This window comes from Sceloporus undulatus, chromosome 7 (assembly GCF_019175285.1).
Source record: "Sceloporus undulatus isolate JIND9_A2432 ecotype Alabama chromosome 7, SceUnd_v1.1, whole genome shotgun sequence".
Lineage (NCBI taxonomy): Eukaryota > Metazoa > Chordata > Lepidosauria > Squamata > Phrynosomatidae > Sceloporus > Sceloporus undulatus.
Window position 1 is genome coordinate 6,849,211 of NC_056528.1, and position 25,310 is coordinate 6,874,520.

General features: G+C 44.7%; 1 protein-coding gene across 3 annotated transcripts in view; it reads left to right on the forward strand.

The window, feature by feature from the left end:
• MEGF6 (multiple EGF like domains 6) overlaps nt 1-25,310 on the forward strand; it is a 136,577-nt gene that overhangs the window by 16,640 nt on the left and 94,627 nt on the right. For all 3 annotated transcript variants that reach the window (XM_042478729.1, XM_042478727.1, XM_042478730.1), the window contains exon 4: nt 7,648-7,752. In XM_042478729.1, coding sequence (XP_042334663.1) covers nt 7,648-7,752 — 105 coding nt within the window. The remainder of the gene's footprint in view (nt 1-7,647; nt 7,753-25,310) is intronic.

Below are 25,310 nucleotides of genomic sequence, written 5' to 3' on the forward strand. Positions count from 1 at the left end.
AGCTTCTCCGAGGTCATAGTCTTTTGTGGAAGGTGGATGCTGAGTTGTAGTCAGGGACCTGCCAGATACATGTCAAAAGTTCGACATCTCTCTCTGACACCTGGAGTCAGAGAGCTAGAGGGGCCTTTATGGGACATATGTGGCCCACAGGTTGGATACAACTTCATGCAGCTGTTTCCCCGTTCTGTGGGGGCTCTGCTGTTGTTTCTGTTCGTTTTGCTACTAGAATTTGATGCTGAAGACGCAAAAGGTAGCACTTTAGCTTTAAATCTGTCATTTCCCCCTTTATAAACCAGGCACAATACAGGGAAGCAGTAGTACTATTCTGCTTGGGCCAGACATCGCCTGGAATACAGTGTCCAGTTTTGAACATCGCAGTTCAAGAAGGATGGAAAGACTAAAAGAGCTGGGTATGTTTAGCCTGAAGAAGAGGAGGTTAAGAGGTGACATGAGAGCCCTGTTTAAATATTTGAAGGGATGCCATATTGAGGAGGGAGCAAGCTTGTTTTCTGCTACACCAGTGGCGGAGTTGCATGTTTCGTTTGTGTTCAGTTAATTCGGCTTGCCTATAATCTACCAAAAGACGGCAGCGCATGAGTAGCTGCTGAGTATGTGCCATGTTGCAAACTAGATGTGCCCACCAAATGGATGTATCAGAGGCAGAACAGATCCCCCATGACAAACTAAAATAAAGAATGGCCACAAAATGGTGAAGGCATTGGAAACCATGCTTTCTGAGTGAAGACATAGGGAGCTGGGAATGCTTAAGCTGGAGAAGAGACGGTTAGGAGGTGATATGATAGCCCTGTTTAAGTATTTGAAGGGATGCCATATTGAGGAGGGAGCAAGCTTGTTTTCTGCTACTCCAGAGACTAGGACCCGGAGCAATGGATGCAAGCTGCAGGAAAAAAGATTCCAGCTCAACATTAGGAGGAACTTCCTGAGAGTAAGGGTTGTTCGACAGTGGAACACACTCCTTCCTTGGAGAGTAGTGGTGTCTCCTTCCTTGGAGGTCTTTAAGCAGAGGCTGTATGGCCACCTGTCAGGGATACTATGATTGGGACTTCCTGCATGGCAGAATAAGGTTGGGCTGGATGGCCCTTGCAGCAGTCTCTTCCAACTCTGTGATTCTGTTACCAACCATCTAGGCCAACAGTTTGGTTGATATAGAAAACTAGAGCATTTTTTGGGATGTTCACCCATCCTCTGCCCAAAGACCTCCAGCCCACATTTGGTTTTGCTGTTGAGTTTGCAATAACTTCAGTTTACTGTATTGAGCCCTAGTTTGGGGCCAGGAGTAGACACCCTGATGCCACCCTGAAGCTTGGGACTACCGTTTTTAAAAACGCCCAGTCTACCCAGCCAAAGCAAAGATGCATTTGTCGAGCAAACGCAAAGGGCAACTGACAGCTAATGGCCGCATCTGAACCCAGAAGAAGAAAGGTTGGGGGAAAAATGCTGGACAGTGTTTCCTACAGAGGAAATGTATATTTCCGTTCAGGAAGGCAAAAGAATGATAGGGAAGAGAGAGACGCCCAGAGAAAGAATCTCAGTTTGTCACTTGAATAATGAACCCTGATTATCAGAGAGAGGAAATGTATTATTTGCGGTGAGATAGTTTTGAAAGAGATAGAATCATAGAATCGTAGAGTTGGAAAAGACTTCAAGGGCCATCCAGTCCAACCTCATCCTTCCATGCAGGAACTCTCAGTCAAAGCATCCCTGACAGATGGCCATCCAACCTCTAAGGACCTCCAAAGAAAGAGACTCCACAACAATCTCCAAAGGAGGGTCTTCCAATGTTAAACAGCTCTTACTGTCAAGAGGTTCCTCCTAATGTTGAGGTGGAATCTCTTTTCCTGCAGTTTGCATCCATTGTTCTGGGTCCTGTTCTCTGCAGCAGCAGAAATCAAGCTTGCTCCCTCCTCAATATAACATCCCTTGAAGTATTTAAACAGGGTGATCATATCACCTCTTAACCTTCTCTTTTCCAAGCTAAAGATCCCCAGATCCCTAAGTCGTTCCTCATAGGGCTTCATGGTTTCCAGACTCTTCACCATTTTAGTCGCCCTCCTTTGGACACATGGCTCCAATTTCTCCACATCCTTTTTGAAATGTGGTGCCCAGAACTGGACACAATGTTCCAAGTGGGGCCTGACCAAAGCAAAATAGAGTAGCACTATTACTTCCCTTGATCTAGCCACTGTACTTCTATTGATGCAGCCTAAAATCACATTGGCCTTTTTAGCTGCCGCATCGCACTCCTGGCTCACGTTCACCTTGTGAGTACGGAGCAGAGAATAATAATTGCTCAGATCTGTCATGAACCAGTATGTCATTTTAGGACGAAGCCACTTAGGTATACCTAGTATAAAGTTGGCCTTCCATGTCCATGGATGTGTTATCCACGATCCAACCATCCACAGCTTGAAAATATCCCCCTCCAAAATAAATAAATGAATGAATGAATTCCTAAAAGCAAACTCTGCTTTTGCCATTTTATATAAGGAACACCATTTTACTCTGCCACTGTATCTAATGGGACTTGAGCTTCGACAGATTTTGGTCTCCACAAAGGGTTGTAACTGAACCCAGTCCTAATCTGAATAGGCTGCATATAAATAAATAAATAAATAATAATAATAATAATTATTATTATTGATGCCAAGAGCCCACTGTATTTGATGCCAAGTGCATATTTTTAATACCTAGCCCCCTCCTCTTCAACAGTCTTTTTCAGGCATGTTAAAAACAAAAGCATAGATCTATAGGTTTGGATGCTAAAATGGAAATGGTTAGAAAAGTGGAGGCTGGTGAAAGGGAAAAAAGAACGATCCCTGGCTGCATTTTGTTTTTCTTTACGCACGCCATGCTTACCTGACCTGTTTTTTTTCATTCCACATGTGCATGTCTTTATTTCCGAATAGCAAGTCTGCCAAAAACATGTACTGAGCTGCGCATCTTTTTTTTCTGGTGTAGCCGTAGGACCCTATCCCTATTCTTTCCCTGTTATTTCTGCCTCTGGTGCTAAAGAAGTCATGCCCAGGAAGACATCTCCTTTGCCAATGGAGACGCACCTCCACTTTTTGTTTGTCTGGGCGCTATCGGATCAGCATCCCTTTTGAGTTTCTTCTTTCCTGCAAAAGGAAAGCTGGAAAAGGGATGGAAATGTTTCCATGGAAAACAGGCTGTCAAAGGAAAAGGCACGAAAGCATCAGGCCTGGGCTCTTTTAACAACTCCGCAGAGATCCATTAAAGATCTTGTGGAAGACTGGATTTCCTAGCTGCTCCCTTCCATCGTGTGTGATTGTGTCTGCTGGACTCATAACCTCCTCCCTGGTTGTCAGCTCACACCTCATAAATGTCCCCGGTCCAATGCTTTTTGCAGGAGCGCTGTTTTCTGTCCCCTCCGTGTTGTTGCACCCTTTTACCTTGTTTGCTGTTGGAACCATTTGGATAAGGCAGTTTGAGAGAAGGCTCAAACAGGGATGGAAGATAAGGTTAAGAGGTGATATGATAGCCCTGTTTAAATATTTGAAGGGATGTCATATCGAGGAGGGAGCAAGCTTGTTTTCTGCTGCTCCAGAGAACAGGAGCAATGGATGCAAGCTCCAGGAAAAGAGATCCCACCTCAACATTAGGAGGAACGTCCTGAGAGTAAGGGCTGTTGGACAGTGGGACACTCTTCCTTGGAGTGTAGTGGAGCCTCCTCCTTTGGAGGTCTTTAAGCAGAGGCTGGATGGCCATCTGTCAGGGATCCTTTGACTGAGAGTTCCTGCATGGCAGAATGGGGTTGGACTGAATGGCCCTAGTGGTCTCTTCCATCTCTATGATTCTAATGTGGTCCTCCAGATGGTGTGCAAATGCATCATCCCAACATACTCCACTCTGGCCACTGCTGTTGAGACTGGCCAATGTTGTTAGGACATTACTGCACAGAATCTTAGAGTTGGAAGAGACCTCAAGGGCCCTCCAGTCCAACCTCATTCTGCCATGCAGGAACTCTCAGTCAAAGCATACCCGACGGATGGCCAACCAGCCTCTGTTTAAAGATCTTCACCACTCTCCAAGGGAATGTGTTCTACCATCGAACAGCCCTCATTGTCAGGAAGTTCCTCCTAATGTTGAGCTGGAATCTTTTTTCCTGCAGCTTGCATCCATTGCTCTATTGTGTCCTAGTCTCTGGAGCAGCAGAAAACAAGCTTGCTCCCTCCTCAATATGGCATCCCTTCAAATACTTAAACAGGGCTATCATATCACCTCCTAACCGTCTCTTCTCCAGCGTAAGCATTCCCAGCTCCCTATGTCTTCACTCAGAAAGCATGGTTTCCAATGCCTTCACCATTTTGTGGCCATTCTTTATTTTAGTTTGTCATGGGGGATCTGTTCCGCCTCTGATACATCCATTTGGTGGGTATATCTAATCTGCAACATGGCACATACTCAGCAGCTACTCATGCGCTGCCGTCTTTTGGTAGATTATAGGCAAGCCGAATTAACTGAACACAAATAAAACATGCAACTCTGCCACTGGTGTCTGATGTGGTTCCAGAAAGACCAGGGATTGTCTCCTCCTCTTTAAGATAGTATCTCAGCTGGATTTCTGAAGGCAATTTTCAGCACTGTCTCATTACAGCGTTGGCTGAAAGCTTCCTTTGTCTGGACAACTACCCACTGATAGGGACGGATCTAAAGAAACGTCAGCCATAGTTTAAGCAGAGCTAATGGAAGAGATCAAGTGCTCTTCCGATGCAGCCAAAGTTCAAGGTAGCCATAGGGTTCCGATGCAAGTTGTGGTGGGATTTAAGATGAGGGCGAAAGGAGAGAGGTATGTGCGGCTTTGATAAGAAGTGCACCCGCGCCATACATACAGGCACACTATACACGGCTTTCAGCTTATGCTGAAGCTGCGCGACAAAGGAATGAATGGGCTGCGTGCCCATGGCACTCGCGCTCTGCCATGTCGCGAGCATGAGCCCCATTATATTCATTAGGGCTCGAGCATATGTGCGTTTTGCCTTACGCCTGGGGGGGGGAATCCAGAATGGATCCCCCTCATCACATAAGGACCCAGTGTACTATGAATAGTGATTTCTAAAAAGTAACAGTTATACAGTTGGTCCTCCACATTTGTGGCTTTGACTTCCTGGATTTGATTATTTGTGGTTTTGAGTCGCATGTTCTCTTTAGGAATCTCTGGGTCCTCCGGCGCAACTCTGCCAGAGGTTGACCATGGAGGACCTAGAAGTCCCTAGAGAAAACCCTTCTCTAGGCAGATGTGGGGTGGAAGTGGGATCCAGAACGGATCCCCCATGGATACAAAGGGCCCACTGCAAATACACATGGAAAGCTTCCATAACAAAAGCTATGTAGCAAATCTCACCAAAGGCATAGAATCATAGAATCCTAGAGTTGGAAGAGACCCCAAGGGCCATCCAGTCCAACCCCATTCTGCCATGCAGGAAATCTAAATCAAAGCATCCCCATTGACAGATGGCCATCCAGATGGACACATCTGGGATCTCAGAAGGCGTACCTTTTTGCATTGCTAATGGGATTTGTATTTTATTTCCTGGGCTTTGGAGTGCTTTGTGCCACAGGGCCAGAAGAAAGAGGGACCAGCTTGCATAGATATTCCTCCAAAGAACAACACATCAGCAATACCTTGAGAAAATGCAACCTGCGGGACTAAGGTGAGTCCAAAACACGCTGCAGAAATAATCCAGTTTGAGACCGCTTTAACCGCCCCCCTGGTTCAATGCTAGGGAATTCTAGGAATTGTCGTTTCATGAGACATTTAGCCTTCTCTCTCTGAAGGCTCACAATAAACTACAGTTCCCAGGATTCCCTATCACTGAGCCGGGGCAGTTAAAACAGTCTCAGATTGGAATATTTATGCAACCTGTTTTGGACCATTGTCGTTTCATTTTTAAATTCTCCGTGGGTCTTATAACACCATTGCCTGATGAAGAAGCCAGTGGAGCTTTGAAAGCTTGCATCATATATTTTGTGCATGTTGGCTGACTGCATAAAGGTATCACTGTTTTGTGGATTTTAGATGTTTTTATAAAAAGCTACAGATACAGATGTTTTCTCTGAGTGCCGCTATTTATCCGTGGCCTCATAGGAGGGTCTTTCCCTGGAGATGACAGGACTCGAACCTTGGACCCGTTATGCATGGAAATAAAGGCCTCCGCTCCTTAGATACGAACTCTCCTTCATTTCCCCCCCCTGAGAATTAAAATGCAATCTCTCTCTAACTTCCCATGCCATGCAAAAGAATGGCAGGAAATTTAAGTCATAGCATAGTCGGTCCTCTATTAACGGGGGTCACACAATTGATGGCAAATTGATAAAATCCCAACAATGCGAGTGTTTATGGGTTTGCATCATATCTTTGCCAGAAGTACTATGCAGTTTATCAGAGGGAGAATCTATTGCTTTTTGTTCTGCGCCAGAACGCATTAATGCAAATGGAATTAATTTTTGCTTGAAGTGTTGGAAAGCATCTCATACATTAAGTCTTGCACTGAACTTGGAGGCCGTTGTGGCTTAGTGGTCTTCCATAGATAGATAGATAGATAGACAGACAGACAGACAGACAGATAGAGGCATAGTGGTTTGACTGTTGGACTGAGGCTTTGGAGACCTGAGATTGATTCCCAGCTCAGCCATGAAACCTACAGAATAATGTTGGGCAAGTTACATACTCTCAGCTTCAGAGGAAGGCAATGGCAAACCACTTCTGAACAAATCTTGTCATGAAAACCCGATGATAGGTTCGTCTTAGTGTCTCCATAAGTCAGAAATGACTGGAAGACACAAAACAATAACATGTACAGTTTGCCCTCCACATTTGCAACAAGATGCAATACAAGAGACACAGCCTAACGAATGAACAAACAAACGAACAAATAAAACGCAACGATTTTAATTCTTGGTTCGATTTAATAAAATTGCTGTTAAAAGAAAATTCCAGCCGGAATAGCTAATAGCAATAGCTGCTTCATTTGTATACCACTTAATACTGCACTAAGAAGTTGACAACTGTAAGATACTCGCCTCCAACAAGCTGGGTACTATGGTCCACAGTGCCGAAATAACCCAGTTTGACGCCGCTTTCATTGCCCTGGTTCAACGCTGTGAAATTCTGGGAGTCGTAGTTTTGTGAGACGTTGGGCCTCCTTTGACGGAGAAGGCTCAGTGCCTCGCAAAACTACAACTCCCCGAATTTCACCGCGTTGAAACTCTGTTGCCACAACAAATTACAATCCCCAGGATTCCATGGCACTGAGCCATGGCGGTTAAAGCGGTGTCAAACTGGATTATTTCCGCAGTGTGGATCGGACCATTGTCTGTCTGTGTCAGAAAGCATTCATTGGTCAAGCATTGCGTTCTTTAAAAATCTGAATAATTGAACATAAAAGTAAAATAAAGGCTTCATCAACAGATGCTCTCATTTATGAACACTTCCGGTTAGCAAAATATCACCAGAATTGGTTTCTTCTTTTTCGTAGTCTGGAAGTAATAAAGCCCAGAATTCATCAAGAGACAAACTGTATACTCCTTGAACACGAAGGATATTTAATACCTCTTGCCTATAAATATTGCCATCTAAACTTACCTTTCTCTTTGCTCCGTTTGCAGCCGTCTGCAACTACGGCGTGTGTTTCAACGGAGGAAAATGTATGGAAGGATCGTCCCAGGTCTGCCACTGCCCTTCAGGTTTCCAAGGGCCCTGCTGCCAGTATGGTGAGTTGAATGAATCCATCCCTTCCATCCATGTTGAAGCCCCCTTTGCACCCCAAAGCTCCATCCAGAGGCTGCATCCGCACTGCAGAAATAATGCAGTTTGACACCGCTTTCACTGCTGCAGCTGCATGCTATTGAATCCTGAGGTCTATAGTTTGTGGTGGCACCAGAGTGCTCCACGAGAGAAGGCTAAATATCTCGCCAAACTTTTTTCTCTTACGCAAGGGATCCCCCCCGTAAGAGAAGGGTGGACTGTACAACTGTATTACACTGCTATAGATCCAGGGATGTAGCCAGGATTTTGGGAAGGGGGGGTCCAGACTAAGTGTCACCATTTTACATGCTACAGTGGATCCTTGCCTTATGAGGGGGATCCGATATGGACACACACACCCTGCGTAAGGCGACTAATGTGTATGTTCGAGCCCCATTGACTATAATGGGGCTTGGGTGCAGCGGTGCATGCGCCATTCATTGTATTCCAGTGCAGCTTCAGCGTAAGCTGAAAGCTGCGTATAGTGCGCCCACATATGGCGCGGGCCTACTGTACTGTAATAAACTACTGTAATGAATCCTGTACTATGTCACTAGTAGACTAGTGATTCCCAAAATACTGTACTTGGATGAGCAAAGTTTGGGACTCTCCACTCTACAGCAATGGTTCCCAACCTCTGGCCTTCCATTTGTTTTGGACTTCAGCTCCCAGAAGCCCCAGCCAGCTTTGCCGACAGCCAGGAATTATGGGAGCTGAAGTCCGAATCGTCTGGAGGACCAAGGGTGGTTCATTGGAAAGGAGAGGAACCATGCCCAAGACAACAATGGTTGCATTGCTGAGGAAAGCAGTGCGTGAGGAAGTACTGAATGCCTATAGTTTCTTGTGGGTTATTCGGGCTATGAGACCGGGTTCTAGAAGAGTTTATTCCTGACATTTCACCAGCATTCATGGCTGGCATGGAAGAGAATGCTGGCATGGAAGAGAGTTGGGTATAACATGGAAAGCACTCCTCCCTACCCAGGGTCACACAGCGTGTGTGTACAGTGCACCCGCATTATACGCGGCTTTGAGTTTATGTGCTCAAGCCACGCAAGAGCGCATGGGGTGTAAGGGGCAAGGCGTCCCATTCAGATGAATGGGGCATGAGCCCATGGTGCACGTGCCACTGTGCCACCGTCCACATGAGCCCCATTCAAGTGAATGGGGCTCAAGCATAGGTGGAATTCGCCTTACGTGGGGGGGGGGTCTGGAATGGATCCCCCGCGTAAGGTGAGGGTCCACTGTGTCTCTGTGTGTGCGCGCGCACACACACACACACACACACACACACACACTGTGTGACCCTGGGTAGGGAGGAGTGCTTTCCATGTTAATCTGTGTATTCTTCTGTTCTTGAATGGCAATGCACACATGGAAACCATTCCTCCCTACTCATGGTCATACTGTGTGTGTACTCTCTTCCTTGCCAGCATTCTCTGAAGATGCCAGCCACAGATGCTGGCGAAACGTCAGGAACAAACTCTTCCAGATCATGGCCAGATAGCCCAAAAGACCCACAAAAAAAACCTATGCATGCTGGTTGTGAAAGCCTTCAACTTCATACTTGAATGCCTATTTACACAAGCTCACTATAATGCAGGTTGACACTAGTGTAGCTCCAGCCTAGGGAATCCTGGGATTTGTAGTTCTGCAGACGCTTTAGTCTTCCCTGCCAAAGAGTGCGGGTGCCTCACCAAACTACACATGCCATGGTGCACCATCCGTCTTCCCTTCTTCAAGCTAAGCAAACCCAACTCCCTCGGTCACTTTTCATAAGATCTTTTGATTATCTTGCCTTTTGTTAATTCACATATTGATACAGATGCTCAGTCTTGTCTGTATCATTTGGTTCATGCAGCTTTTCATTGTGTGTTTGTATTTTTATTAATGTTGTAATCCCGCCTCGATGCATAGGGAGAGGTGGGAAGTATAAATAAATCCCCTTCTCCTTCTCCTTCTTTGGCAGTGATATATATTTATATAAATACATATAATAATAATAACAATAATAATAATGATTCACCAGGGGCTCAAATCATGTTTTCCTTGCCATTTCTGGCAATGCCAAGAGCCGAATCTGGGTCCTTTTGCATGCAAAGCAAATGCTTTGCACTCAGCTTATCCCTTCCTCCGCAGCTGCTCTAATGTGTATTTTTGCCTTTGTTTTTGCATTTTGGCCGACGCAGGCAGCAATGAGGCCTAAGAGGCCAAGCCAGAGCCCAGAATCCTTTGCAACGAATAGCCTTGGCTATACAAAAGCTTCCCGGAGGAAAGGAAATGTTGGATGGAGCGAGAGGGAGAAAAATGCACATATTTAGATACAGAACATGTGTGTATATATATACAGTATATACATGTGTGTGTGTGTGTGCACCCTGTGTAGTGGTTGAATGTGAGATAGTTGTAGTTACTCTGCTTTCTGGAGGAGATACAAACTCTTTCTTTTTTGGATTGGCCAAGAGTGCAAAATAACAGTTGCAGAAGGAGCCAAAAAGCAACATGCTTTCTTATCATGGATCTGCTTAAATCTCGGAGACAGATATAACTGATTTCCCTTGCTGTTCAAATACAAGTGACATCCTCCAGGTTGTTGCGGCTGATTTTATAAATGTGTTAACCCTCCCTTGGACTGGGTTCCCGCGAAACGTCGCTCCGAATGTCGAGCGTTGGCTGGTTGACCACAGCCATAACACTACAGCGTTATCCATGGATGTGTTGAGTTAGAAATGCAACAAACAAGACCACAGGTCTGTGGCCAAAGTGTTTGCGGTCTAGAGAGCATTGTAACCGATGGAGGGTGAAAATGATAAACCTCCTCTGAACAAAGTCTTGCTAAGAAACAAAGTCAGCATAAGTCGGAAGCGACTCAAAGGCACACAGCGCATAAAGCGGAGGGAAAAGGCGTCATGATTTAATGTGAAGTTGAAGGCTTTCATGGCTGGCATCCATAGATTTTTGTGGGTTTTTCGGACTATGTTCTAGAAGAGTTTATTCCTGACGTGGGACTGAAAGAACCATCTGGAGAGGCCCCAAGAATGAGCCGCCTTTTCTCGTTCTGGTTCTCGGCAAGACGGCCAGGTTTAGGTTTCCTTCTACAAATATAATTCCCTTCTCTCCTCTTCCTCCTCCTCTCCAAAAAACAAAGAGCCTCTTTAGTCGGGAGGCCAGCCGTTCTGTCTTATTTGACGGCACGCTCCCCGTGGCGCTGCAATGAGCTTATGGGTTTTGCGGTTGGAATACGGTCCCCAATGCAAACACGGCTTCCCAGGGTCTATTATGTGTTCAAGGTGGCTTTACATTGACTTGCTCAGATACCCCACTGGGCAGAGGAGCGGATGCGGCCAAGAAAGCAACATCTCTGGGCCCTCGGGGTTTGTGAGTAAAGGAGAGGTGAAATGCCCCATGACTTTGCTCCTTGCCTTCCTGGCAAAATAGTCTCCGCATCTTTTTATGTGTCACAAAAAGAGTAGAAGTGCCACACGTGGAGATGCACAATGCCACACGGCAACTAAATGCTTCCCTCCCCATTACATTCGCTGGGATAGGGGCACAGGACCCCTGCGAATGTAGAAGACCCGCAAATAACAAAAACACTATGGTTTTACGTGAGAGGACACCTCTCTAGGAATCTCTAGGTCCTCCAGAGCAACTCTGTGGTCAACATCTTCCAGATGTTGACCATAGAGTTGCACTGGAGGAGCTACAAATGCCAACCAGAGTGTTCTCTCTAGGCATCTCTGGGTCCTTCAGTGTGACTTTGGGTTAAGGTTGACCATAGAGTTGTGCTGGAGGACCCAGATATTCCTAGAGAGAACATATTAATAAAATCCATGAATGATCAAATTCATAAAAATCAAAGCCGCAAATGTGGATATTTACATTCTACTACAAACATCAATTAGCACTTCTGTCTCATTATTATTGAACACGTTATCACTAATGTCATTTTATAACCTTTCCTTTTATCACGTTCTCGTTGTTGTTGCTGTTCTGTTGATCTTTCTTCATTCTTCATTCTCCTCCTTGCATTATCCACATTTCTTTCTCATCCATCTCTTCCTTTCCCCCCATCTCCTGTATATTCTATTCATATGTTCTCTATTTTCACTATCCCTCCACCTTTGGTACAATACCAAACTTTCCCTTTCCTGTTGTATCATCCTTTTTCCTTTCTCCATTAGTATGTAGAGAGATCTTGTAGCACCTTTGAGACTCACTGAAATGAAGTTGGCAACTTCTTTCTTGCAATGAGTCTCAAAGGTACAACAAGATCTCTCTGCATACGGATTCTACAGACTAAGATGGCTATATCTTTGAATTCTTTCTCTATTAAGCAACTAAATGCTTTGGAATAGAAATGCAGCGACCAATGTTGCCTATTGGGTTTCTTTGCAGCATATAGCCAGGGCCAACTCTTTTGCTGAATAGCAGAGACATTTACTGGTTGTGTGTTCTTTCGACTAAGTGCGACGTAGAGAGTTGTTGTTGCTGTTTGATATTGGCACAATCTCTTTGTTTTGTATCGTGACGGAATCAGAAGCCATTAAAATTGAACCGAACTGTTGTTTTTGTGCGCCTTCAAGATCATGGCCATCCTATCATCAGAGTTTATCACATGGAGGGTAAATTGGTAAAATCCTGTACAAAAACGGGATTTTAAAATCCAGATGCGTTGGGGTGAAAGAGAAATACAGTGTGCCCACGTTATATGTGGCTTTGAGTGTATGTGCTCAAGCCACATGAGAATGCGCAGAGCGCAAGGGGCGGCGCGTCCCATTCAGATGAATGGGGCGCATATCCATGGCATGCATGCAGCACTGCACCAGAACACACAAGCCCCATTCACTTGAATGGGGCTCGAGCATAGGCAGAATTCGCCTTACACGGGGGGTCCAGAACGGATCCCTGCGTAAGGCGAGGTTCACTGTAATGCCAAAATAATCTGAATGGAAAGCTCCTTCGTACTTTCAGAATTTAGCGAAAGTGAAAAGGAGCTGGTTTTGACGACTTTGCGCTCGGGTTATTTTCACGTTGTTTCTCTTTCGCGCAAACATCATCTGAAAAACAACCTGCAAATGCACCGGATTTGTTTCTTATGATAAATTCCATAGGGTTTTCTTGGCAAGGTTGGTTCAGATGAGGTTTGCCCTTGCCTTCCCCTGAGGCTGAGAGGGTGTGACTTGTCCAAGGTTCCCCATAGCGGAGTTGGGAATCGGACCCTGGTCTCCGGAGTCATAGTCCAACATTCAAGCCGCTACGCTACGCTGGCTCTTAGTCTTCAGCAAAACAACCGGTGCAATGCATGCTCCTAGTCTTCAGCAAAACAAACCAATGCAACGCATGTTCTTCAGATTCCTTATGAGATATGCACGAAGCATTATCATTAGTCACAGATGTAGCTGTGATGGCGGGGAAGGTATGTAAACTGTGGGTGTCGAATGGCAATCCAGTGCGAAACGGAGACTGTGAAAAATTCCTCAACGCTTCGATGTATGCAAAATATGTGTAGCAGACATTGGCAAGAGCAATGCTCCCATGATAGCAACCATTTTAGGACAAGAAACCCCTGTTGTGAGTGAAGAAACCATTGTGTCTATTCAGGACATATAAATCAAACCAGACTGTTTCTTTTTTACTTGCAGTTCAGCTCTTTTGCAATTCCTCTCTTAGAGTAGAATGAAGCGGGCGAGTGTTTTCTTACCATATGGATAGCCCTCCGTATCCATGGAATAAAACCATCCACACCTTGAAATATATACAGTTGGCCCCCCATATCCATGGCTTCAACCATCCATGGCTTTAAATTATTCAGTGTATTTTACCATTTTATACAAGGGACGACGTTACTATGCCATTGTATTTAACAGGACTTGATCATCCATGGATTTTGGTTCTCATGGTGGCTCCATAGTCCATGTTTTGACTTGGATCCCATGTGCAAGGTAGTGCATTATGTACATAATGGGTGACCATGGGCATGTCACACTCTCTCAGCCTCGGGGCAAGCCAATGGCAAGCCTCCTCTGAACAAATCTTGCCAAGGAAACTCCATGATAGGGTTGCCATAAGTTGGAGACGACTTGAAGGCACACACTGCCAAAAAATATGAACACATTCTGAAATCCAAAACGCCTGCAACCTTTCCCCGTCTCTGCTTTCCATTACTATGAACCAGGTGTGGGTAGATGCCAGACATGTGAGATCTTTCCCCCTCCACCTGTATCTTTAAATAGGGCTGTAAAATCGTCTGAACGGAGCCAGACACAACATGATGGCTCATGGTTAACAATCTGCTGCACTTTGGGAATTGCGCACTGCCATTCAAAACACGGATCTGCACATGAGTTATCAGGGTACCAGTACTGTATTCGTCACACTAAAAACTGACACAATGCTCCAAAACCAGCAAATCTGAACAGAGACCGGGCCAAAAAATAATCAACTATATATATATATATATATATATATATATATATATCTCCAATCTGTAAAGTACTTCCACTTTACAGATGGGGAAAACTGAGCTCAAGAGAGCAACAGTTAGACCAAAGCCATGGGAGAGATGGTTGTCCCTTGCAATTTTAGTGCCTTTTCTTAATGTTGTTGCATGAGGTCCAGTGTGATGTAACGGACTGAGTGTTGTTGAACTAGGAATACATCTACATTGTAGAGATAATGCAGTTTGATGCCACTTTAACTCTCTTCCCTTTGGCAGAGAAGGCTAAAGACCTTGCAAAACTACAGATCCTAGGTTCTTATTGGATGGCGCTACTGCACTTAAAGGGGTGTCGAATTACATTATTTAAAGCAGTGTCAAATGGCATTATTTCCGCAGTGTGGACGCAGCTTCAGAGATAATGGCTCGAGTAGAGAATTGTGTTGCAGCCACTGTACAAATGGTTGCAATATATATATATATATATATATATATATATATATATGCGCGAAGCGGGGATAAAAAATGACCCACATGACTCCACTTTTGCAAGGATCAAGTGCTCCTGCCAACATGTGAATGTGTCGAGAAACCTTCCCCTTATTTGTTTCTTTATGTGCCACAACTTGGTGACTTTGCTGCATTTGTCTAGGGTTGCGATTTTTTGTTGTCCCTTCTGTTTGAAAGCATATGGTTCGTTGAGTCGGTATATGAAAGAACCCTTTTATTGTCTTACCCTCCCTTGCAGAAAAACTTGGGGTGGAAAGGATGCGGAGACCTGAGTTACTGATCCTTCAGGATCTGACCTTTTCCTAACTCCGAACTTCCCCTCATGGCAGAAAACAGTGGGATTTGCACCTGCGTTGCCTTTCCCTCCTTACAGCTTCAATAAAAGGTTGGCATTTTTGCCCCCTTTTTGGTCTTCTTCAATTAAAACTGTTCCAGAGGAGAGCAGAAATAAATATATTTATGTTAAAAGTGAAAAATGCAACTCAGTATGTGAGGCTGCCACTTGCTGAGGTTTGCAAACCAGTCCAACCGGGAGCAAATATTATTCTTTCTTACTACCATGCTTCTCCATACGTTAGCTGGGTTTGGCACCTGGGGACTCATGGCTGGGTTTAGATGGCAATATTTATCGGCCAGAGGTGTGCAAAAAGCAATGCTGCAAAGGAGGCAGGAAGGGACTGGGTCACTTTCGACTACTGGGACATGAACATTAAGATTAAGCATAGACTTAATGGTAGGATCTAATGAACAGTTCACCTATTCATTGAACATACTGGGACTTCCAGTGTCCAACCAAATGGGGAACCAACTGACCACCAGAGCTTTCCACTTCTGCTTCTCTACACCTCGATTCCCAAACAACTGGCACTAGATAGCTCTGCCCCCTAAAGTGCTCCCACTTTACAGATGGGAAAACTGAGGCCGGGAGAGCAACGGTTGGCCCAAAGCCATGGGAAAGATGGTTATTCCTTGCAATTTTAGTGTCTCTTGTTAATGTTGTTGCATGAGGTCCAGTGTGGTGTAATGGACTGAGTGTTGTTGAACTAGGAGTACATCTACATTGTAGAGATAATGCAGTTTGACGCTACTTTAACTCTCTTCTCTTTGGCAGAGGAGGCTAAAGACCATGCAGAACTATAAATCCTAGGATGCCAATGGATGGTGCTACTGCACTTAAAGTGGTGTCAAATTACATGATTTAGATGAATTACAGTGCGCCCACGTCATACGCGGACGCACTATAAGCTGCGTGGGAGCCCCATTTAGATTAATGGGGTGTGCGTGCGCCGCCGCGCCACCTCCACATGCACGAGCCCCATTACTTTCAATAGGGCTCGAGCATACAGGCTTTTTTTTTTATGTGGGGAGGGGGTCTGGAACGGATCTCCTGCGTAAAAAAAGGGCGCACTGTATGTGAATTACAGTAATTTTGGGCTTATGGCGACCCTAAGGTGAAGTTATGACAGGGTTTTCGTGGCAAATTTCATCAGAGGGGTTTGCCGCTGCCATCTTCGGAGGCTGAGAGAGTGTGACTTGCCTAAGGTCACTCAGTCGGTTTCATGTTTGCAACTCTTTATGGGATAATGTTGCAGAATAAATAATAATGATGATGATGATGATGATGATGATGATAATAATAATAATAATATATTTACAGTGGACCTTCGCCTTACGCGAATTCTGCCTATGCTTGAGCCCCATTTACTTGAATGGGGCTCGTGCGCACGGAGGCATGGCGGTGTGGCAGCACGCCCCATTCATCTGAATGGGACGCACTGCCCCTTGCGCACCGCCCACTCTTGCGCATAAGCTCAAAGCCACATATAACGCGGGTGCACTGTATATCCCGCCTCTCTCTTCCAGGATCTAGGCGGGTAACAACAGTCCCATAAAACCGAAATAAAGACAATAATAAAATTTCCCTAATCCCCTTAACCCTCCTCCCTCCTAAAATTACACATAAACATCAAGATACAATGCAAAATCCCCAGTATAGTGTACTTAGTTACACATTTAGTAAGAATACCTACTGTAGGCCTAGTTATGTGTAGATTCTGCAACCAAAGTATGACTGGGAGTGAAATATTAACGAATTTGCCTTTGTTTGTAAGAGATTTATTCTAAAGGTTACCATATATACTCAACTATAAGCCGGCCTCATCTATAAGTCGAGGACACGTTTTGGGGTCAAATAGCATTGATTTTGCTACGACCCACGGATAAGTCGAGGGCAAAACTTAGGGGCATGCAACAAAGCATATAAAGGACGGTGCAAAGGAAAACGGTGCCGAAGAAATTGCAAAGTCCTAGGAGACATAACTATTTGTGCTCAAAATAAAAGCTGGATGGATACAAAAACAGAGAACTAGTGATTCCAGGCCAGGTTACATTTTTGCCTTTCATCACTGGATGGTTCCTTTTTTAAAGTAAGTATTAAAATAACAGCATTTACAGTACCTATATTGATCCACGGATAAGTCGACTCTAGTCTTTTGGGTCAATTTTTGGCTACAATTTCAAGACTTATACATTAGTATATACAGTAAGAAAGCCACAACTCTGCAGCCCTGTTCTCTGCAAATCTTACATGTGTCTCAAGGGATGTACTTCAAACACACCTCAGTGTGTTCTACACATGTGTGGTTCATGTTGTTGTCTTGTGGTTTCGACGCTGAATGATTTGTACTGGAGCATTGGTATTTTATTCCCATTGCAGTCTTGGCTTTCTAAAGATGTTGCAACATCGGAACTTGACTGGTTTTGCCATTAGGAGCTTCCTAGCATATTCGGAAGGAGGCGAAAAAGGGACTTTCTTCCAGCTTTGCTCTTGTCGGATTCCTTCTTCTCCCACCTTTTTTGGTTCTTGACTGCGGTGGGTTCTGAAAGGTGAAGGTGAGGGAGATAGCTTTGCGGAGATAGCTTTACTCCCATTTTATGTGATTGTTCGCCAGCCAAAAGTTAGATGTTTCGTAGCTGGCAAACATGTGGTGCCAGACACAGAGAAGGAGAGGATCGGGGAAGCGAGCCAAAGTTTAGACTTGTATTGAGCAAGGCCAGAAAGAGTGGTAAACACATTGAAATGGGAGAGGTGGAATGTACTCAAGGCATGTTTGGGAATAGATTCCCTTCCATCCTCACCTGTTGTTTTTCTTCCAAATGCTAGTCTGAAGATGTACCATAGTGCATGCATGCAAGCCTTCAATCCAATAAACCTATATGGAAGCCCAGCCCTACCATTAGGAAGAGTGGCAGATTTTGGAAGTCATGAAAGGCCTGCCAACAGTTACTTCGGCCTCATTCCCACTACCTTTTAAACCAGATCGCAATTTAGGTTGAACCGGTTCAAACGACCCTGGTTCCCACTTAAATCGATTCGATGAGCGGTGGTCCTTGCTCCAGACCCATTAAACCCATGTCTTTTTGACATTGATTTCCCCCCTGCGACTTTTTCAACAAATTGATTGGTGAACCACAAGCGGATCGGAATCGATTCAAATTTGCCCTTCGGTTGGCTGGAGCCGAACTGTTTTGAATCTATTCATTCATGAATGTCAACCATGAGTGGGTTATTTTGATGATAGAAAATGACAGAAAATGCGATCAGAGCAAGTGTAGTGGGAACCACGCTCCGGTGTCGAATCGATCCATCAATTCGGATCGCACACCGATTTATCTGTATGTGGGAATGAGGCCTTCTTTGTTTTTACTGCCTAGGATGGTGAGAGATGACTATTGAGACTTTGTGCTTAGTGGTCAAGTATGCCAGAGAAGAGAAAAACGAAGGACCTATCCAAGAGTTCAGCTCATTAACTTGATTTATGCCTATGGAGTTAAAAGTCAGAGAAGCTGAACGTGTTGTTATTTTAGAGGCTTTTTCTTCTTTCCTCGAAGCCAACTGAGTTCCCTCCTGGGCTGCCGTGAATCATGTTTTAAGGGGTGAACCAAAGGTTGAGGTAAGCGGAGAGTCAACTGATCTTGGCCAGACTAGAGGTGCTCCAGCCTTATCGCTGCAAACGTGAGACATCATGCAAACAATCCCAAGCGCAGCGCATAGTCTTGGGTCTGCAAAGTGTGTCTGGACTTAGCCTGAGCCTGCCACTGGTTGTATGCCCTGCATCATGTCCTCTTTCATGGACTGTAGGAGATAAGAAAGGGTCGGCAAACTCCAGCTGCGCCTTTATCATCTCCAAAGCTCAGCCTAGGAGATAAGAAAGTTCTCTCTCTCTCTCTAGCAGGCTGCCTGTGCATTGTTGCGCTATTCTCTTTGGGAAGGTTTCCCACTTTTCAATCCTGGAACAGACTCTGCCTTCTGGTAGGGATGTAAATCTTTTAGCATTTCATCCTTGTGTGCAATAATAGAGCCAATGTAGAGCAGAGGTTTGAGCATCGGACTAGGACTCTGGAGACCAAAGTTGTGAAATCATTTCGTGCAATCATGCGATTTTCATGGGATATTCACTCCTTAATGTGATAGACTCCTTAGTCTCAAAGGTGCCACAGGATCTCTCTACGGTCTTTTGGCACGTTACTTATGGGAAGACATTGTTTTGTGCACTCTGCTCTTGCTACGGCAAAGAGGAGGTGAGAGAAGTGGTGCAAAACTGCATTATTCCTGCAGCGGAGATGCAGCCTTAGTCTGAAATCTCCATCTTGGGAGACTGAGTTTAACTGCAGATGTTGTGGCTGCAACACCCATCTGTTTTGTTTTCCTTGCATGGTCTGATGGAAGAGTTCTGGCGAACCTGAAAGCTTGCACACTTTTGTGGTTTTTCGCTATTTTCAAAAATATTGGCCACTCGTGGGTCTTAGCTTTCCCAGCCTCATTTTATAGTAGTTTTTGGGTGTTAACTCAGTTGCCTCCCACTCAGTGTCTCCTCTCCTTCTAAACCCTTTACAACGAGTTCCACATTGCCCCAATCTCTTCTTTCTTTTCTATAGCACTTAGCAGTTTATGTAACAGTTCAAGAAGCCAAGGCATTTTGAGGGTCGGTTAATTGGCGATGGCGTTTGTTCCAAGAAGACCCTGCACCAGGCAAAACTTTAATGGTGTAGTTAATGGGGGCATCCCACAAAGGGAGGCCCATCCTTGAGTCCCATTCAAGCAGTTTTTAAACGGCGTGCTTTCCAGCAACGTTTTTGAATTCGTTTTTTGTGGTTGCTTAACTGTGCTATTCTGCACAATGTCAAGAAATGCAGAAGTCCTTTTGCTTCCTGGAGGAGCAGGAGCTTTCACTGACGTGAATTGTAGGCATAGATTCAAAGGCATAAATCGGTGAACAGCTGGCATGAGTTGTCTAGAGATGAGGCTTTATGATGGTGGCTGGGTATCCTGCTTCCAGATCCCTATTTCAATGGTTTCCTGTTCACTCTTATCAAAGGGACTATACAGATCACCCCTGGCAGGATCGGGGCTGTGGCAATCTCATGCCATTGCCCCAATCCGGCCTTTGGAGGTGTAAGAAGGAGCCGCAAAAAGCAGTTCCTTTTTGTGTCCTCCAAAAGGTGCTATAGCTATGGTGGCATGGTCTGTATGGTGCCCTTTCATTGCTGCATCATCCGGATGCAGCACTGAAGGTGTACCATGATGCCACCTGCCGTCTGGAGCGGTGCGCAGCATCATGGCACTTTGGGGGCAGAGTTAGGGCATGCCCATCAGGGCGCTGCGCCCTGACTCCACCCACAGGCTGGCCTGTCTGTATAGGGCCAAACTCTAAGGAGGAAAGATGCAATGGGATCTTGTGATATCTTTGGGAGTAACTGTGTCAAAGAAGTGGAAGCACAAGCTTTTGTAGACGTGTTCTAAGATACGTACATGGAAAATGCATGGAAGATCATGCCATTTTGACTGCCCTCCAATGTTGCTTGGCCATGCTTAAATATTTGAAAGGATGCTATACTGAGGATGGATCAAACTTGTTTTCTGCTGCTCTAGGGACTAGGACCCGGAGCAATGGATGCAAGCTACAAGAAAAGGGATTTCACCGAAACATTAAGAGGAACAGTAAAAGCTGTCCAACAGTGGAAGACACTTTCTCAGAGTGTGGTGGAGTCTTCTTCTTTGGAGGTTTTTAAACAGGGGCTGGATGGGGGTGCTTTGACTATCTCTTCCTGCATGGCATGGGGTTGGTTTGGATGGCCCTTGGGGTCTCTTCCAACTCAGTGGTTCTATTATTCTAAGTGTTTGGTGGTGGTGGCAGCATAAGGTAGGGCAGAAGATGAGGGTGCTTTGCCAGGTAGGTCTACCAAAACCTGGACCGGGTCCCAGTAAGACAGATGAAGAGGAGATCCTCCAACCATAATGGACATCTTGTGGCTGCTGATAGGTCCTGCTGACAATCTCTAAAACTTCTCTGCATGACAATGTTTCCACTCTCTGCCAACGTTTCCACTCACTCTCTGATTCCTCGATCCCTGGCAGATGTGCCTTCTCTTATACCGTCTTGCAAAACCTGTGCTCAGTAAGTCATGCTAATACGACAGGTATTTGCACGCATTCCTTTGCAGGAGAATGAACAGCCACTACCTTCTTTGTCCTCTGGCTCCGGAACAGAAATCCAGATGTTGCTGACTGTTAAAGGGGAAACAGCTTTCTCTTGCTGCAATCCGCCACTTTGCTCACTCTCTTAGCAACTATATTATTATGTTCCTTTAGAACAGGGATGGCATAAAACTCATATGATGGTGCCATGGGCTTCTGGGGCACTCCTCTGGCCATGCCTTGAATTGATTTTGTTGTTGTAGGTTGAACACATACCCAGATTTGGCAGGGACATCCCATTCATGTATGTTTCCAGACTACAGTTCTCAGTTCTGGAAGGACTTCATATTTCATTGAACAACTCCTACTATCAGAAAGTTCTTCCTGAAGTTTAGGTGGAATCTCTTTTCCTGGAGCTTGCATCCATTGCTCTGGGTCCTATTCTCTGGAGCAGCAGAAAACAAGCTTGCTCCCTCCTCAATATGACACCCCTTCAAATATTTAAACAGGGCCATCATATCACCTCTTAACATTTTCTTCTCTTCTTTATCTTAACCTTGGCTAGGGGAAAAAAAGTTCCAAAACACACTGCAGAAATAATCCAGTTTGAGACCGCTTTAACTACCCTGGCTCAGTGCTAGAGAGTCCTGGGAACTGTAGTTTATTGGGCCACCAGAGTTCTCCAACAGCGAAGGCTAAACGCAAAACTACAATTCCCAGGATTCCCTAGCATTGACCCCAGGCAGTTAAAGCGGTCTCAAGATGGATTATTTCTGCAATGAGCTTTGGACCAAATGCCACTTTTCATTGCTGGTTTCTCTGCAGTCGAGTGAGAACATGCATTCGTGATTTTTCTCAACATTGTGGAAGCGCTTTTCACTGCCCATTTCTTTTTAATCATCCCATTGGGAACCATTCAATTTCCTGCCGGTTTCCTATATCGGGCCCTGCCTTTTCCTCTTTTCGACGCAACGCCGGGATGAAGAATGAGGTGTATAGGTCATTAAACAAAATAAATGAAATGCATTTTTAATGTGGCCATGTCAGAGCTCTCAAAAATGCTGTAGTTACTGATGTATGAATCATTTCCCCCCTCTAGAGCTGGAATCTGATTCAGGTAGTATCTATTGTAATGGGATGCAAAGGGGATATTGTAGCGCCATTGAGATTGACTGAAAGAAAGAAGCTGGTAGCATGTGCTTTCATAGACTTGAGTCTCCTTCCCCAGATGCATGTTTGGTGTCATAATGATGGGCTTTTACCAAGGTGAGGTACTACAGGAATTGTCTGCAGGTGGCTTGTTGCAGATCCCTGTACTAAACTTTGGGCCCCATTCCCACTTACAAATAAATCGGTGTGCGATCCGAATCGATGGATCGATTCGACAGCGGAGCATGGTTCCCACTACATTTGCCCCGGTTGTATTTTCTCCCACTATATTTGCCCCGATCGCATTTTTCACCTCTAAAATAACCCACTTGTGGTTCCCATTCATGAATGAATTGATCCAAAATGATTTGGTTCCAGGTGGCCGAAGGGGAAATTTGAATCGATTCCAATCTGCATGTGGTTCTCACTTGCGCAGATTTGAAGCAAAAAAAAATCAGTGTCAAAAAGATGTGGGTTAAATGGGTCTAGCGCATGGCCCCCCTCTCGGAATCTCTTCAGCGATTTGGATTAAGTGGGAACCAGGGTTGTTTAACCGGTTCAAACTGATTCATGATCCGGTTTAAAAGGTATTGGGAGTGAGGCCCTGGTGTCCTATTACACTATGAACCAGACTGAGCCTTGAGTTTCCATGTTTCTTACCAAGAACAAAGATGAGACTGTAAGCTCTTGTCAAGAACTAACCACATTCTTCTCTGACACATGGATCCATGCGACATGAGGTTCTTTCAGCTTTATTCTTAATCCTATAAACACAGCAAGACCACCCTTCCTCTCTGGGTTCATATGCAGTCGGAGTACTTTCTTCCTGTTTGGAGCTGTCAGTGCACTAGTTGCTTTGATTTATATTGTTCAATTCCCATGCAGCCATTCATCTTCAGTGACATAGTTTAAAATAGCAGTAGCGCACAGGAGGAAAAATTGAGGTCTTCCTAGAAGCGGTTGTGCACCTTCCCAGCTATTGTGTGTATTTGTGCATCTCTGCAGATATGGGTCTGGAGAGCTTTGAAGTCCAGCCATCTCACAGAATCCTAGAGTTGGAAGAGACCCCAAGAAAGGCCATCCAGTCCAACCCCATTCTGCCATGCAGGAACTCTCAATCAAAGCATCCCTGACAGATGGCCATCCAGCCTCTGTTTAAAGGCCTCCAAGGAAGGAGACTCCACTACTCTCCAATGGACTGTCGAACAGCCCTTACTGTCAGGATGTTCCTCCTAATGTTGAGCTGGAAACTCTTTTCCTGGAGCTTGCATCCATTGCTCTGTGTCTTAATCTCTGGAGCAGCAGAAAACAAGCTTGCTCCCTCCTCAATGTGACACCTCTTCAAGTATTTAAACAGGGCTATCATATCACCTCTTAACCTTCTCTTCTCCAGGCTAAACATCCTCAGCTCCCTAAGTCCTTCCTCATAGGGTTTCATGGTTTCCAGACCCTTCACCATTTTAGTTGCCCTCCTTTGGACACGCTCAATATACTTTCTGAATTGTGGTGCCCAGAACTGGACACAGCATTATTCCAGGTGGGACCTGACCAAAGCAGAATAGAGTGGCACTATTACTTCCTTTGATCTAGACACTATACCTCTATTGATGCAGCCTAGAATCGCATTGGCCTTGTTAGCTGCCGCATCACACTGTTGACTCATGTTCAACTTGTAGTCTACTAGGACTCCTAGATCCCTTTCACATGGAGTCTTCTTAAACCAGGTTTCTCTTAGCCTATATGTATTCATTTCATTTTCCACCCTATGAACAATTCCTTACATTTCTCCAGGTAAAAATTCATTTTATGAGCTTTGGCCCAGCTTTCTAATCTATTATGGTCATATTGGATTTTGATCCTCTCCTCTGGGGTATTAGCTACTCCTCAGGAAGAAAAATTCAGGTGTCTCCCTCGAAGCGGTTGTGAATCTTCCCAGCTATTTTGTATATTTCGTGCATCTCTGCAGCCATGGATCTGGAGAGCTCTGAAGTCCATCCATCTTCTAAAAACAGAGTTTCCATTGGGAAGATGATATGAATTGCAATGCAAAGGAATACCGATGTCAACTCTGTTTCCAAACTCGTTGAATACAACTCCGCCATGCTTCAGTCCATTGCTGTTCTTCTTCTTTAAGTGCTTGCTTGAAACCTGGGATGGAAAAGAAATCCCCATTAACCAGTTTTCAGTGATGTATTTTTCCCATTTGTAGTCTGCAAGACCATTAATAATAATAATAATAATAATAATAATAATAATAATAGTTTGTTTATGTAGTGCTGTAAGTTTTACACAGTGCTTTATATAGTCATCAAACAAGGTACAGATAAAAACCTGCCGACTGCGTACAATCTAAAATTAGAAAGCAACAAAATGATAAAATAACGACTTAACATTAAAAGTAACTCTAAAACTGTAGGGACGAGAAAATTGCAACTCAAGGTTCATGGGTTGGTGCCAGTCCACAAGCCATCAACTCCCAGTCTTTCCAGGAAAGAAAGAAAGAAAGAAAGAAAGAATTGTAGTGTAGCCAGTGGGTATACATATATGGTACTGGCCTCTGGCATTTGTTGTTGTGTGCCTTCAAACTGTTTCTGACTTATGGCTACCCTAAAGCGAACCTATCATGGGGTTTTCTATGCAAGATTTGTTTCGAAGGGGTTTTGCCATTGCCTTCCTTGAGAGTATTTGACCAGTAATTCCCAAACTTTAGTCCTCCAGATGTTTTGGACTTCAGCTCCCAGTATTCCTTCCTGCTGGCCTAGTCAGCTAGGGCTTCTGGGAGTTGAAGTCCAAAACATCTGAAGGATCAAAGTTTGGGAATCACTGGACCCAAAATCACCCAGAAGGTTTCCATAGCCGAGCGAGGATTCGAACCCTTGCATACTGAAACGACACCTATGATGGCATACTTTACTAGTTATTTGAGGTTGCTCATTATATAATATTGTATG